The sequence below is a fragment of the Balaenoptera musculus genome, chromosome 11 (genome assembly GCF_009873245.2).
Source record: "Balaenoptera musculus isolate JJ_BM4_2016_0621 chromosome 11, mBalMus1.pri.v3, whole genome shotgun sequence".
Classification (NCBI taxonomy): Eukaryota; Metazoa; Chordata; class Mammalia; order Artiodactyla; family Balaenopteridae; genus Balaenoptera; species Balaenoptera musculus.
In genome coordinates this window covers 28,562,378-28,576,236 of record NC_045795.1, presented here as the reverse complement: position 1 = coordinate 28,576,236, position 13,859 = coordinate 28,562,378, and the positions used below count along the sequence as shown (strand labels likewise).

The 13,859-nt window shown below is 33.7% G+C and overlaps 1 protein-coding gene across 2 annotated transcripts in view; it reads left to right on the top strand.

Moving 5' to 3' along the window:
• Positions 1–13,859, top strand: part of LOC118903697 (CD2 associated protein) — a 112,629-nt gene that overhangs the window by 82,168 nt on the left and 16,602 nt on the right. The window contains exons 9-14 of one of the 2 annotated variants that reach the window (XM_036869022.1): positions 73–177; positions 1,609–1,645; positions 2,445–2,609; positions 2,794–2,856; positions 10,515–10,680; positions 11,256–11,398. In XM_036869022.1, coding sequence (XP_036724917.1) covers positions 73–177; positions 1,609–1,645; positions 2,445–2,609; positions 2,794–2,856; positions 10,515–10,680; positions 11,256–11,398 — 679 coding nt within the window. The remainder of the gene's footprint in view (positions 1–72; positions 178–1,608; positions 1,646–2,444; positions 2,610–2,793; positions 2,857–10,514; positions 10,681–11,255; positions 11,399–13,859) is intronic. The other variant, XM_036869023.1, reaches the window with a different exon arrangement.

Here is a 13,859-nt window from a genome sequence, read left to right as displayed (position 1 = left end):
CTATTTTGTTGCTAACTTTTTTCTTATTTAGAGATAACCCCTATTATCTTTATTCTTCATTTTGCGGTTTAGGAGACTGGAGAAGCTGGCTGGTGGAAGGGTGAACTTAATGGTAAAGAAGGAGTATTTCCAGACAATTTTGCTGTTCAGATAAATGAACTGGATAAGGACTTTCCTGTAAGCTTTTCTTTTTCAGTGATGATAATAATTTTAAAAACCTTGTGCCAATATTTCTTAAAAAAACAAGTTTTTTACATAGTAACTGAATAATTTTCTGAGGGGATTTCAGATTTATATAATCAGGTAAAAGTTATCTGAATTATGGTAAAACAAAACAGTGTATCAGTTCTGTGCTTTATTCCTGTTTTTCTTTCCCCCTAACTAAAAATTAACTTAGACTTTATTACTTTATTATAATTAGAAGAAAAAAGGCTGCCCATACTATTTAGACAAATTAGCACTTGACTGTACGAAAAATTATACTTTTATTTAATTTTGTTGAAAGTTTTTATTTTAAGGTACTATTGATTACTATTACTCTGTCACTGCATTTTTGGGAGAGTGAGAAAAAGGCTTTGCCTCCTTACAGGATTTAATGTATCTATCTCACATCTCACAGTGAATAAAGTGAGACTGAGTCATTCATCAGTGATCTTTTGCTTTTCTACAGCTTGATCACCTATGGAGGGATGAATCTAATTGAGTTTTTAAATTAGAGGGAAAGAGTTTTACAGAGAACAGACACACCCCAGCAAGACAGTCTACTGTATTTGATTTAAGTCAATGCAGAAATCTCTAACCTTTGCAGTCTTTCATTTAAAGTAAATTACAAGAGGATAATGTATGAAGGCTTACACTGTCTGAGATTCTTCCTTTGCTAGATTTCATTCAGTATTAATTCAACAGCCTTCGGGTTTGCTTTATTTTTATACTCTTGTTAATGAACACATTTTCTTTTTTTGGCTTTTATTAGGTGTTTATGCAATATTGATTATCAGTTATTTTTTAATTTGGAAAAACCAAATTCACATACTTAGAAATGTCTCAAGTTTTTTAAGGCAAAAATGAGTGCATGTTTATAAACCCAAGAGAATTTTAATAAACTGAAAAACAGACCTTTGCCTTTAATCTTCTTTTTTAGAGTTCTGAATGAATAACCAAGAGTGAAAACTAGATATATTTATTAGCTACTCCTATTCTTTTTAAACAAAGTCTCTTTCTCTCTCCCTTTCCCTGCCACCCCTCCTTCCCCCACAAAAAAAACTCAGCTGTTAAAGAGTGGTAAAATGGTGCATAGGAATCTTAAAATAGGGGAGGCAGGAGAGAATACTTTTGCTCATCATTAAGATTTTTTAAAATTTATCTAACTCAGTGATATTTTTGAAATATTTGAATTTTGATCAAAGAGGCATTTGTTCTAATAGAATATATTTTTCATCTGTGACCTTTTGTGGAGTTGTTTGAATCTTATGATTTTATAATTTTTGACAGGGATGGGATGAGGAGAGATGTTTATGTAACTTAGATCATTTATGATCAGAGTTTACTTTAACTATAAATATTTAATATGTAAGTGTTTTATTGTTTTCACAATTATTATTTTAATAGAAACCAAAGAAACCACCACCACCTGCGAAGGGTCCAGGTAAGTACGAAACAGATTATTCAGATGGCTATTTTTCATATTTTTAAGTTCTAAAATGGTGAAATTGCATCTCCTCTAAATCATTTATTTTCTTTTAGCAAAAATTAAATATTATGGTGCTATATATAATTTTTTAAAATATATAAAAATTGAATGTTCACGTGTATTAATATCTCTCAGTATTTTTTTTAAAGTACAAACTGTATAAAATAGGAATCTTGAAAATAATTTGGATATTTTTGTTATATGGCATTTTGAGTTAAGAAAATTGACTAAGCTTAAATCTATAGAAAACAATATATTAAAAAAGAAGACAATATATTTACCTAGTTAATAAGTTATTCTACCTTTTCAGATGCAATCCAGTTTTTAATGCCACAAACAAATACTGATTTTTTATATACTCTTCCTTCAGAGAGTGTGATAAGGCTTAAGCAAACTAGAAGAGTTTAGTTTTTCCTTTTTAAACAGTGGAATAAATGATGGAGTACCTAGAAGAGTTTTCCAGAGTTAGAGTTTTGTAATCTGACTCTATTTCTATAAGTTCTAGCCCTTAATTTCTGATTTTTAAATGTGCTGTCCAATTTTTTTTCTTTGAAAGATTTGCTCTTTTTTTGAATAATGCAAGTCCTTCCCTCCTCCATAGTTTCAGCTTTGTGTTTGCTAACCTTATCTGAGAGCAAGGATAAGTTAAAAGTAATTTTTATGGAAGTTGGTATTGGAGCCTTTTTAGCCACTAGTCATACTGGGCTCTTAAAATTAATTAAAATTAAATAAAATAAAAAAGTTAATTCTGTAGTTGCAGTAGCAGCATTTCAAGTCTCAATGGACAGTATTGAACCACACAAAAACAGAATATTTCCATCATCCCAGAAAGTTCGACTGGACAGCGGTATTGTAGAGGACGTGAACTCCTTCATTGATAAGGAAGGAACTGAGACCACAGAGCTATCACTTACTCAAGGTGATCATGGCAGGTGCAGGATTATATATTGAGCTCAGTGATTCTGGTATATTGTTCATTCTTTTAAACCATATTTTCATCTGATGTTATTTTTTAAAGCTTTGCTTTTTAGGAGTATAATTATCTTTGTGCTCTAAAACTTTTTTTTTTTTTTTTTTATGTATTAACTTTTTTTTCCCCTCAGCTCCAAAGCCTGAGCTGACAGGTGCAGAGAAGAAGTATTTTCCTACAAAGCCTGAAGAAAAAGGTGAGGCAAATTCTTCTACTTTCAGAAAAATAATTCCTTTCATTGTCAGTGTAAAGAAAAACATACCTCCACACTGAGTCATTCACACTGACTTTTAACAAGTGTTCATTATTTACTATGTAATGCTTGGGGATTTCGAAGAGGGAGTTTGTCAAGATCAATAGGAAATTAAGATTTTTACTCAAACTGATACCAGTTTAGATTCATGAAAAAGTTACACCATCACCTCAGTAAGGATGTAGTATTTAATGTTATTTCAAATAATGTGTAAGAAAACTAAGCATTAAACAGTTATACTCTTATTATTTTCATAGTGTCCCAGTTGAAATACATTTAAAATTTTTTTCTTAGGTATAAGAGTGAGTTCTTACTTAAAACATGTAAGTGATTTATTATGTATTATTTAATTTTCACTGCATATATTTGTCATATAAACTTGGAAAGGTATTCCAACATACCATATGTATTTTGTTTAAAAACATTACTTGTTATTGTTAACACCTCTTTGTACACAAAGATCTGCAGTGGCTGTATCTAGTAGATTAGGTTATATACTCTTGCAAAAACTTGAATACTGTTGCAGAATACTTTTGTTTCTACTGCCTGTGTTGTTTCTACTTCCTATCCTTGTCTCTTGCTTAAAGTGTTACTGTATTCTCTTAACTGATTTCTCTCATTTTAGTTCCTTGTCTGGCTTCTATTTCAGATTCATTTTTTAAAGACTGTTTTTCAGAAGTTTCAGATTCACAGCAAAACTGAGCAGAAAGTACAGAGTTCCCGTATTCTTGCTGCCCCCACACATGCACAGCCTCCCCCACCATCAGCATCCTGCATGATAGTGGTGCACTTGTTACAGTCAGCGCACCTCCATTGACACATCATTACCATTCAGAGTCCATAGTGTACATTAGGGGTCACTTCTGGGGTTGTACATTTCATGAGTTTGGACAAATGTATAATTGTAATATCATACAGAATAGTCTCATCTCTTTAAAATTCCTCTGTATTCTGTGCTTTCATCCCTCTCTTCCCCCAACCCCTGACAGCCACTGATCTTTTTATTTTCTCCATAGTTTTGCTTTTTCAGAATGTCATAGAGTTGGAGTCATACACTATGTAGCTTTTTCACATTGTCTTCTTTCACTTTGTAATACGCATTTAAGGTTTATCCATGTATTTTCATGGCTTAATAGCTCATTTCTTTTCAGTGTTGATTAATATTCCAGTGTCCGGGTGTATCACAGTTTATCCATTCACTTACTGAAGGACATCTTGGTTGCTTTCAGGCTTTGGCAGTTATGAATAATGCTGCTATAAACCTTGCATACTTTTTGTGTGTACATAAGTTTTCAGTTCACTTGGGTAAATACCAAGGAATGTAATTGCTTGTTCATATGGTAAGAGTGTGTTTAGTTTTGTAAGAAATTGCTAAATTGTCTTCCAAAGTGTCTGCACCATTTTGCATTCCCACCAGCAATGAATGAGAGTTCCTGTTGCTCCACGTCCTGGTCAGCATTTGGTGTTGTTAGGAACTGATCCCAAATTATTCAGTATATTTTTGGTATCATCTTCTACTCTTTTCATTCACTAAATGTAGCAACTACACTCTTGACTCTGAATATCATAAACCTTCATAGCTTTATCTCTTTCTCATGATCTGTGCTCAGCATGGAAAGTTTTTATATCCCCAACTCCCCTTGTTTTTGCATTTGAGATTTTTAAATTTAGATGCAAAAACAATTTATATTTAATAAAGGTATTTTTTAATCTCAGATTAGTCCTTTGTGATATAGCTGTTGTTAGGTCCAAGTCTTGGATCAGTTTATTTTGGTACTTGGTTATAATATCTCCTACATGAAAAACTCATCATACAAAGATACATAGAACCAAATGTAAGAAGTATGTTACTGGCTTTATTATCTTCATTATGATATTTCTTTTATAGTCCCCTTCATCAAGTAGGTAAGGGTTTTGTTAAAATTAAGAATATGACTTCTTATATTCCCTGAAATCAGTCAGTTGATCTTATAAATAAAATGGAAGGTAATGCATTTGTATTACATTTATTTGCTCAAAATCCTGGCCATGATGAAGTGTCAGGGACTGAATTTGTCCCCCTGAGTTAGACAGCTAGAAAACTGGACAAAATACATACAACAGTGGTTTTAGACATCGGACAACAGGTAGCATAAGACTGTTATCACTGAAACCAATGAGGCAAACCCTAAAATTACCCCTAGCTTATTGTCTAGAAGCAGTTTTCAGTCAGCAGAAAGGAGAAAGCCAAACAGAGCCCAGTATTCATAGAGAGTTGAGGTAATAGGAGTTTAGGGAGGCTGAGGCAGCTATAGTTTGTGGGACAGAGTGCCAGAATGGAAGGAACTGCATAGAGTACTGAGAGAGCTCTACAGGGCTTACCATGAGGCTTTGGCCGAGTACTGAATTACATACAAGTGAAAGGAAAACTTCCATAGCTGGAGAAATAACTACTGGAAGACATTTGATGAAACAGTTTCTGGAACTCACAAATAGTTCATGTTCCCATGAGCCACAAGACCTCATAAGGCATTGAAGTCCATAAAAGGGTATATCAGCTTAGACTAAAGGCCTACCTTGGAAACAGATCAATCTAATTCCAGAATGCTTTACATTATAATATAACAAAATCTAGCACCCAAGAGGATAGAATTCACAATGCCCATTATCTGATCAAAAATTATCAGACATGGAAAGAAGCAAGAAAATAGCAACCAAAAGAGAAGTCAGTTAATTTAAACAGACCCAGAAATATCAAGAGATGATGGAAATAGCAGCAAGAACATTAAAATAGCTATTATAAATGTAGCCCATGTGTTCAGTAAAGTAGAAGAAAACACAAACATGATGGTGAGAGAAATGGAAAATATAAAGAAGACCCAAATTGAAATTTTGCAGACGAAGAATACAGCATCTGAAATGAAAGACACTGGATGGAATTACCAGCAGTTTGGAGACTATAGAAGGAAATATTAGTGAACTGGAAGACATAGCAGTAGAAGCTATCTAAAATATACAGAAAAAAGACTAGAAGAAAATGAACAACGCATCAGTGACCTCAGTGACAATATCAAGCGGTTTTACTTATGTGTAAATGGAGTCCCTGAGAAAATGAAGAGAGGGGACAGAAAAAATATGTGAAGAAATAATGGTTGAAAAATCTTTAGGTTTGGTGCAAATTTTAAGCCCACAGATCCAAGGAGCTCAGTGAACTCCAAGTAGAAAAAACGTAAAGGAAATCACCTTAAGGCACATCATCATAAATTCTATGAAAAGCAGTGATAAAGAGAAAAACATAAAGTCTGCAAGAAAATAATTGTCAACCTTGAATTCTCTACCTGGCAAAAATACTTTTCAGGCAATGGAGGCAAAACTAAAACTTTCAGATAAAATCTGAGAGAATTCTTTGCTAGTAGACCTGTATGTACTACACAGGGAATGTTAACAGAGGTTCTTTTTGGCAGAAGGAAAATAATGCTGTATTGGCATTTGGATGTACACAAAGTAATGAAGAATGCCAGAAGTGATAAATATGTGAGTAAATAGAAAAGACCTTTTTCCCCTTATTTCTAAATCGTAACACCACCACCAAAACTCTTCACTGGAAAGATTTTAAAACTTACTATAAAGTGTTGATTTCGAAGCTTAGGTGTGCAAATGTAATCATTTTTTAAATAAGTGAAACAAGACAAATATAACAAGGGGAACAATTCTTAATATTGTCAAAATGTTCTCATTAACCTGACATGGCTGTAGTAGATCTGGTGCAAGAAATAAGAAAACTGTGAGACATTGCCTATTAACGGGCATTGGGGGAGAGAACCACTGTCAGTTCAGAGGGTCTGAATATTATTGACATAGATTAAATTATTTCTTTAAAAATAAACATAAGTTTATCTCTCTCTTGTTCCAGAGTCAACAGAGAGAGCTTTTTCAAACCATGGCTAGGGCCACTTTGAGGAGCCTTAAGCCTTCTTACAGGAGAAACGGTGTATGCCACCAGTGTGTGCGTTCATTACTTTTATCTCTCTCTTGATCTCAGTTTCACAGAGTATGTCCTTTGAAATGCCCTGCCATATTGAGGAGGGTTAAAAAAGAGCTAGTAGAAAACATGAAACGAATCACCCTATTGCCCTTGATTCTTAGGTGACACCCCATTATTTCATGGGATACTTTCCCAAATCATAAGAATGGAGTGTAAATCCTCACTGTCTACTCCCTGCCCAAGCCACCACATGGGTTTTCTCAAATCTGCTTAGCAGAGGTACCTCGAGTGCTTGCCATGCATGTTGCCCCTCAGGAGAGTAATGATAGCAACAGTTTGGAGCACAAATTTTTCTCCTGCATTTGGGGAAGACTTTCTTGGACATACCTTTCGGTAGCCTGCTTCATTCTTATCAATGTATGAAAAAGTTATTCAGATTCATTACTCAGCAAGGGAATATAATTTTAAACCAAAGGAAGATTCTCACCAAAATGGGTGAAATTTTTAAAAAGACTAACAATACTAAATGTTGGTGAGGATACAGATTCTCAGAACTCTTATACACTGTAGGTGGGAATGTAAACTGTTATATCTACTCTTGAGAACTAAAGTTGAATAAATCTATATACCCTGTTACCCACTTTTACTCCTAATTATATACTCACAAGAAATGTGTGCTCCAAATGTACACCAAATGACTCAAATAAGAAAGTTTATCATAGCATTATTTACACTGACCATCAGTTGGAAACAACACAAACGTCCATCAGTAGTTGAATGGATAAAAAAATTGAAGTATATTTATATGCCAGGATACTATATATACAGCATAGCAACAAATGAATGAGATAGAGTTTCACACAGCAGCATATTATGATTTCAGTGGTGTAAAATTAAAATATTCAGAAGTGATCTATGGTGTTAGAAGATAACTTTGGTTGGGAGCATTGAGGTAGTGATTGGGAAGAGGCATGAGGGGAAGGAACTTAATGTGGCTAAGGTAATCTGAATATCTGAAGTATGAAAAGGGTCCAGTATCTGAAATATATAAAGAACTATTATAGCTCACCAACAGAAAGATGAACAGTCCAATCAAAAAATGTGCAAAGAACTGAAATAGAATTTTTCTAAATGAGATATACAAATGACTAACAAGCATATGGCAAGATGTTCATCATTAGTCATTAGAAATGCAAACCAGGACAACATTGAGCTACCACTTCACACCCACTAGGATGTCTGTAATAATAATAAAAACTGAAAATAACAGGTATTGGCAAGGATGTGGAGAAATTGGACCCCTCGTGGCCCTGGTAGAGGAGGGAATGGGGAGTAGCTGATTAATGGGAACAGAATTTTCTTTCGGGGTCATGAAAGGGTTTTGGAACTAGATAGAGGTGGTGGTTGCATAACATTGTGAATGTACTAAATGGCACTGAGTTGTTCACTTTAAAATGGTTAATTTTATGTTAGGTAAATGTAACCTCAATAAAAATAAATAAATCTAGTACTCAAACACATTGCCATCATATATTAGTTATATAATAAATCAACATATAGTAGTAGTTGGTTTAGTTATGGATATACGTGGAATGGTGAATCTTATTTTTGTCACCTTTGATTTCCAGCAATATTGAATGTGTTCTTTTGTTTTAGACTAACCTTTAGGAATTGAATTGATTTCAAGCTGTTATTTATTGATTTATTTGGCTGTGACTCACAATATGCCAGATCTTAGTTCCCAGACCAGGGATCGAACCTTTGCCCTCTGCAGTGGAAAACAGAGTCCTAACCATTGGCCCACCAGGGAATTCCACAAGCTGTTATTTACATATGTGTTAAAAGAAGTTATTCATTTAATCAGTGAACTTCTATTTAATTTATCATTTAACATTTTCCCTGATGTTTTATCTAAAATATCTTTCTTTTAATATTTTCTAAAAATAAGTTTGGCTGACTGTTATAACTCTGATAATGATGGCTCTATCAGCTATAGTTAGAATTGCGGAGTTGGCTTTCACTTCTGGTGGTGTAATTACATGATGTGCTTGTACAGCTTGAAGCCATATAGAGATGGATTTTTGTACCAAATGATGACGAGGGTTTAAAAGACTAAGCTATATTTTCAAACGATCCAAGGAAGCTATACATAAATGATAAAACTGAAACAACAGCATTTTGTATTTTCATTGTTGTTAGATGAAATCAGATATTTTTAACAAGGGGTTTACCCCTGGCCTTCAGTGGGGTTTTTTTTGTTGTTGTTGTTGTTTTTAATTTGGCCTTTATCAGTTTTGACTGCTGTTTGGTTTTTGCCAACTACTTTCTTTTTTTAAAATTTATTTTATTTATTTATTTATTTGGCTGCCGTTGGGTCTTCGTTGGCTGCACGCGGGCTTTCTCTAGTTGCAGCGAGCGGGGGCTACTCTTTGTTGCGATTCTCAGTCTTCTCATTCTGGTGGCTTCTCTTGTTGTGGAGCACGGGCTCTAGACTCGTGGGCTTCATTTGTTGCAGCTAGCAAGCTCAGTAGTTGTGGCTCACGGGCTCTAGAGCCCAGGCTCAGTAGTTGTGGCACATGGGCTTAGTTGCTCCGTGGCATGTGAGATCTTCCCAGACCAGGGCTCAAACCCGTGTCCCCTGCATTGGCAGGCAGATTCTTAACCACTGTGCCACCAGGGAAGCCCCCAGCCTTCAGTGTTTGTTCAAGATTCATAATTACTGGTTTCTGATTGATAAGAAATCTCATGAAATTGTGTGTGGTCCTGTGATAGACATTCTTTTCAAAGACCTAGTAAATCTTGAAAAGTACTCAGTATTGCTCTTGGGAGCTTTCTTATTTTTGCATATATGCCTTATAATATATTTATGCTGACTGCTGTATCATGAATATCTCATATGTGTGCACACGTGTCAAATTTAATACCCATTCTTAGTACCTGAAAGATCAGGAACTAAGTATGTCATTATGTATAGAACTATGCCTTTTTGGTGATAAAATTGTTTCTATTAACATGGCATGACATTGTCCTTAATGTTTTTTTTCCCAGCATATTTTCTTATCTATTTCATAGAATTATTAAATGAAATGATACTAATAAAATTCCTAATACAATGATAAGAGTTATAAATATGAGCCTGTACTTTTCTCATCTGTGACTAATCAATCTAGCCTCAGTTTCTCTTAAAATTTTTTTTTGTCATCATGATTAAATATGTACATTAAATGGCACTAGAGTTCCCACTCATTTTTAGTTCTCTATACTTCAGTTTCAGAAAGTGATCTAGATATAAGTCTAGATAATATTGTTCTCTGCTTAGAGTAAAATCATACATGATTATATTTGAGTAGAATACCAGCCCTAAAAGCAAAGGGTGGTGGGAAGACAGTAAGAAGCAGGCATTATTTGTTGATCAGAAGCTTATTAGTGTTCCTCCTTCCCACCAAAGTAGAGTTTTTTTTAAAGGATAGTTAGGATTATTAAGTTATAATTTTAAAACAGATAAAACAGTGCACACATACACGAATAGTGTCTCTTTCTGTTTCACACCTTTCCAGCCTGACATTAGCTTTAAGAAATAGGAAAACCTAAATAGTTCTGGTTGTTAGTAACCTACTGAATATTTTTAAATAATCAGATGAGAAGTCAGTGCCGGAACAGAAGCCTTGTAAACCAGCTGCCCCACAAGTCCCACCCAAGAAGCCTGCTCCGCCCGCCAAAGCCAATAATTTACTGAGATCTCCTGGAACAGTGTACCCAAAGCGACCTGAAAAACCGGTTCCTCCGCCACCTCCTGCAGCCAAGTAAGTGTTATCTAATTTGGAGTTAGCTTATTGATTTACCTGCCTTTGACATAATTGGCTCTACTGCCTTTCTAAATGTCAAAGTAATTTTTAAAGTATTTGCTTTTCATATTTTTTGTAGAGACTGTAATCTGTGTTAAATGTTAATCTTATATTCATACTAGGTGAATATACTCATGTTGAGCCGTTTTACATTTCTCATTTTATTATGATTGGTCTTAGGGTAGAGGTTTATGTTTATGGAAATAATTTTATAGACAAGAAAGAAAATCAGCATTATGGTATAACATCTTTAGTGTCATTATTATTATTTTTTTTTAATTATTTATTTATTTATTTGGCCGTGCCAGGTCTTAGTTGCGGCATGTGGGATCTTTTAGTGGCGGCATGCGGGCTCTTAGTTGCAGCATGCGGGATCTAGTTCGAACCCGGGCCCCCTGCATTGGGAGTGTGGAGTCTTAACCACTGGACCACCAGGGAAGTCCCTCTTTAGTGTCATTAAATCACAGTGTTAAAAGATGGTCATGCTTTACATACAAATGATTTTTGCATGTGTCTGATTTTTCTCATTTTAGGATTAATGGAGACGTTTCTACCATTTTATCAAAATTTGAAACTGAGCCAGTATCAAAACCAAAGCTAGATTCTGAACAGTTACCACTTAGACCAAAATCAGTAGACCTAGATACATTTACAGTTAGAAGCCCTAAAGAAACAGGTAAGTTAACATGTGGAAAGGTGGTGCATAAAAAGAAGTTGCAAATGTAGTTTTCAGAAACTATTTAAAATAAGAAATTTGTGTATGTAATTTGTGTGTGAATAGATAACAGTGGAAATTTATTAAAATTTTTAAAAATCTCTGAAGTCAAAATAGAAAAATGAAACTGAAAGAATATAAATGGGCAAGGTATTTATGGTTCACATAAGCTTTCTCACTGGTCAGAGAACTGAGATGGATATTAAAAGATCACTCATTTATCATTCTATCCCTTTATGATGGAATGACCATACCATCTAACTTAAGCAGATGTGAGTGACATAGACTTCCAGTGCCCACACTAGATTATATTTAAGAAGACTATTTTTATTTTTCCACTTAAATCTCAAGATACTTTTGTTTCCAATTCTGGAAAATAGGCTTTCTTAAGTCTCTCTCTCTCACCCTCTCTCTCTCTCTCTATATATATATCTATCTATCTATCTCAGCAGGCTTTACTTCTTTAGCTAAATATTATTCCTTAAGTTTTAGGACTGATTTTTCAGCCCATTAATCCTCTTTGTCTCCTGGTTTTTTATACTTCTCAGTTGTAAAATGGAATACTTGAAACAGAAAAGTCTGTTTTTTTTTTTTGCTTCAGAGAAGTCTTGATACAAGGTCTCACTGTTAAAGGCACTGCACCATCATTACTTTGTGGTAATGGTTACTTTATAGCACTTTGCATTCGTTTTTAGTTTTTTAACATTTTAAAAGCATTTTCTCATATATATTCTTATTTTATCTTAACACTGACTCTAAGAGGTAGATGCCATTTTCCCCTATTTTGCGTCTAAACGAAGTAAGCTAAGGACACAGCAAATGTTCAAGATCATGTAAACCAGAAGAGAACTCTTTAAGTCCCCTTTATATAAAGTTCTCTGTGATTTTCTTTAAAAAAAAATTAATGTCAACGTATTTTTTAGCTTCAAGTTAACATTTCTTTACATTTAAACTTGAAGGCCAGTTACACTAAGATTTTTTTGTCACTCTATTGTAAAATGCGCTACGTATTACCTTTCACATTTTTTAGGTGATTTTATTTTTCTTCATTCTCTTTAGTTTGTCAGTACAAAAGCTCTAACCTAAGCATAGTCTCCTTCAGATTTTTAATTGGAATGTCTTATAGATCTTTCGTCATGTATTTGGAGCCTACCTGATCTGGATGAAGCCATATTCATCAATAATTTCTGGAAATTGAGACATTGATTGTATTTTAGAGACAGTCACTCAAATATATTCAGTATGTTTTTGGTGAAAATTGTTCTAATTTACTGTTAGTTAAATAAAAAACAAAAAAAACTTTGTGTTTTTTAAAAATATCCTTTAATTTTTTTTAAATTGAGGTTAGTGGTAAAAAATGTAATTCTATTAGTTCTTACTGTTTTCTGTTTGATTTAAAATGTAGCTAGAAATGTGTTTTCAAAAGTAATAGAGAAAAAAAATTTAAGCACACACTTTTAACTCTGGATATCAAAAATCTGTAGGTATTATCTTTTGAATTTCCACAATTTTCTGCAATCTTTCTTTATCAGAAGTCTAAAATTTTGATGAGTCTCTTTGGGAGCTGAAAGAGTAATATTTAGAGCTTATTATTTTTTTTCTGTGTTTTTTGTTACTTTGTATCATTCTTCAACATTTGCTTTATTTAGTTTTCTCAAAGTCGTGGAAATTACCAAAAAAATTTAAGTCAGTTAAAACAAATTTTCACTTTTTTTCCAAGCTTTATCTATATATGATTACCAGCAAGCTTTATTTCCTTTGGTACATTTCTAAATACCATGTAACAATGTCAGGCTATTGGTGGTTGAAAAGTTCTATTTTTTCCTTTGTTTTTTAGTCCCATTTCTTGTCTTATATCCATAGCTATTATTTATTCTTCATTAAAAATGAGAGGCTTTGTGGAACAGAGTTTGAAAATTTCTAACTTCTAGTTTGCTTTTTTGTTGAAATAAATAAGGAAGTAATTTAGAGGTGCCAAGACACATATACGGTCAAAAAACTAACAGCTGACTTGCAAGCTGCAGTCTTTATATCTTCCACTATCACACTGCCTTTGGTGTACTGCACTTAACCCTATAAAGTTCAGAAAATATAAATTTTGGAAATTGAGTTCATATTAAGTAGCAAATATTTACTGAGTAGCTGTGTATTTGCAGTAGTGTTTTGGGCACAAATAGTATGCTAAGATAAAAGGCATAGCTGCTGACAGCAAGTAGCTTATGTCTCCAACCTCAACTCAGACTATTCCTTATTTCCTTTTTTTAAAATTAGAATATCATGTCCTTAGTACTTGTAGTATAAAAGTGTTTTACCTCTTCTTTGAGTTGCTGGCACCTTATAAAAAAAACTGTGTTCTGTATTAGATACAGCCTCAAATTTGGCATTAGATTGAGGCATGTTTTAATTTACATATATGGCTCAG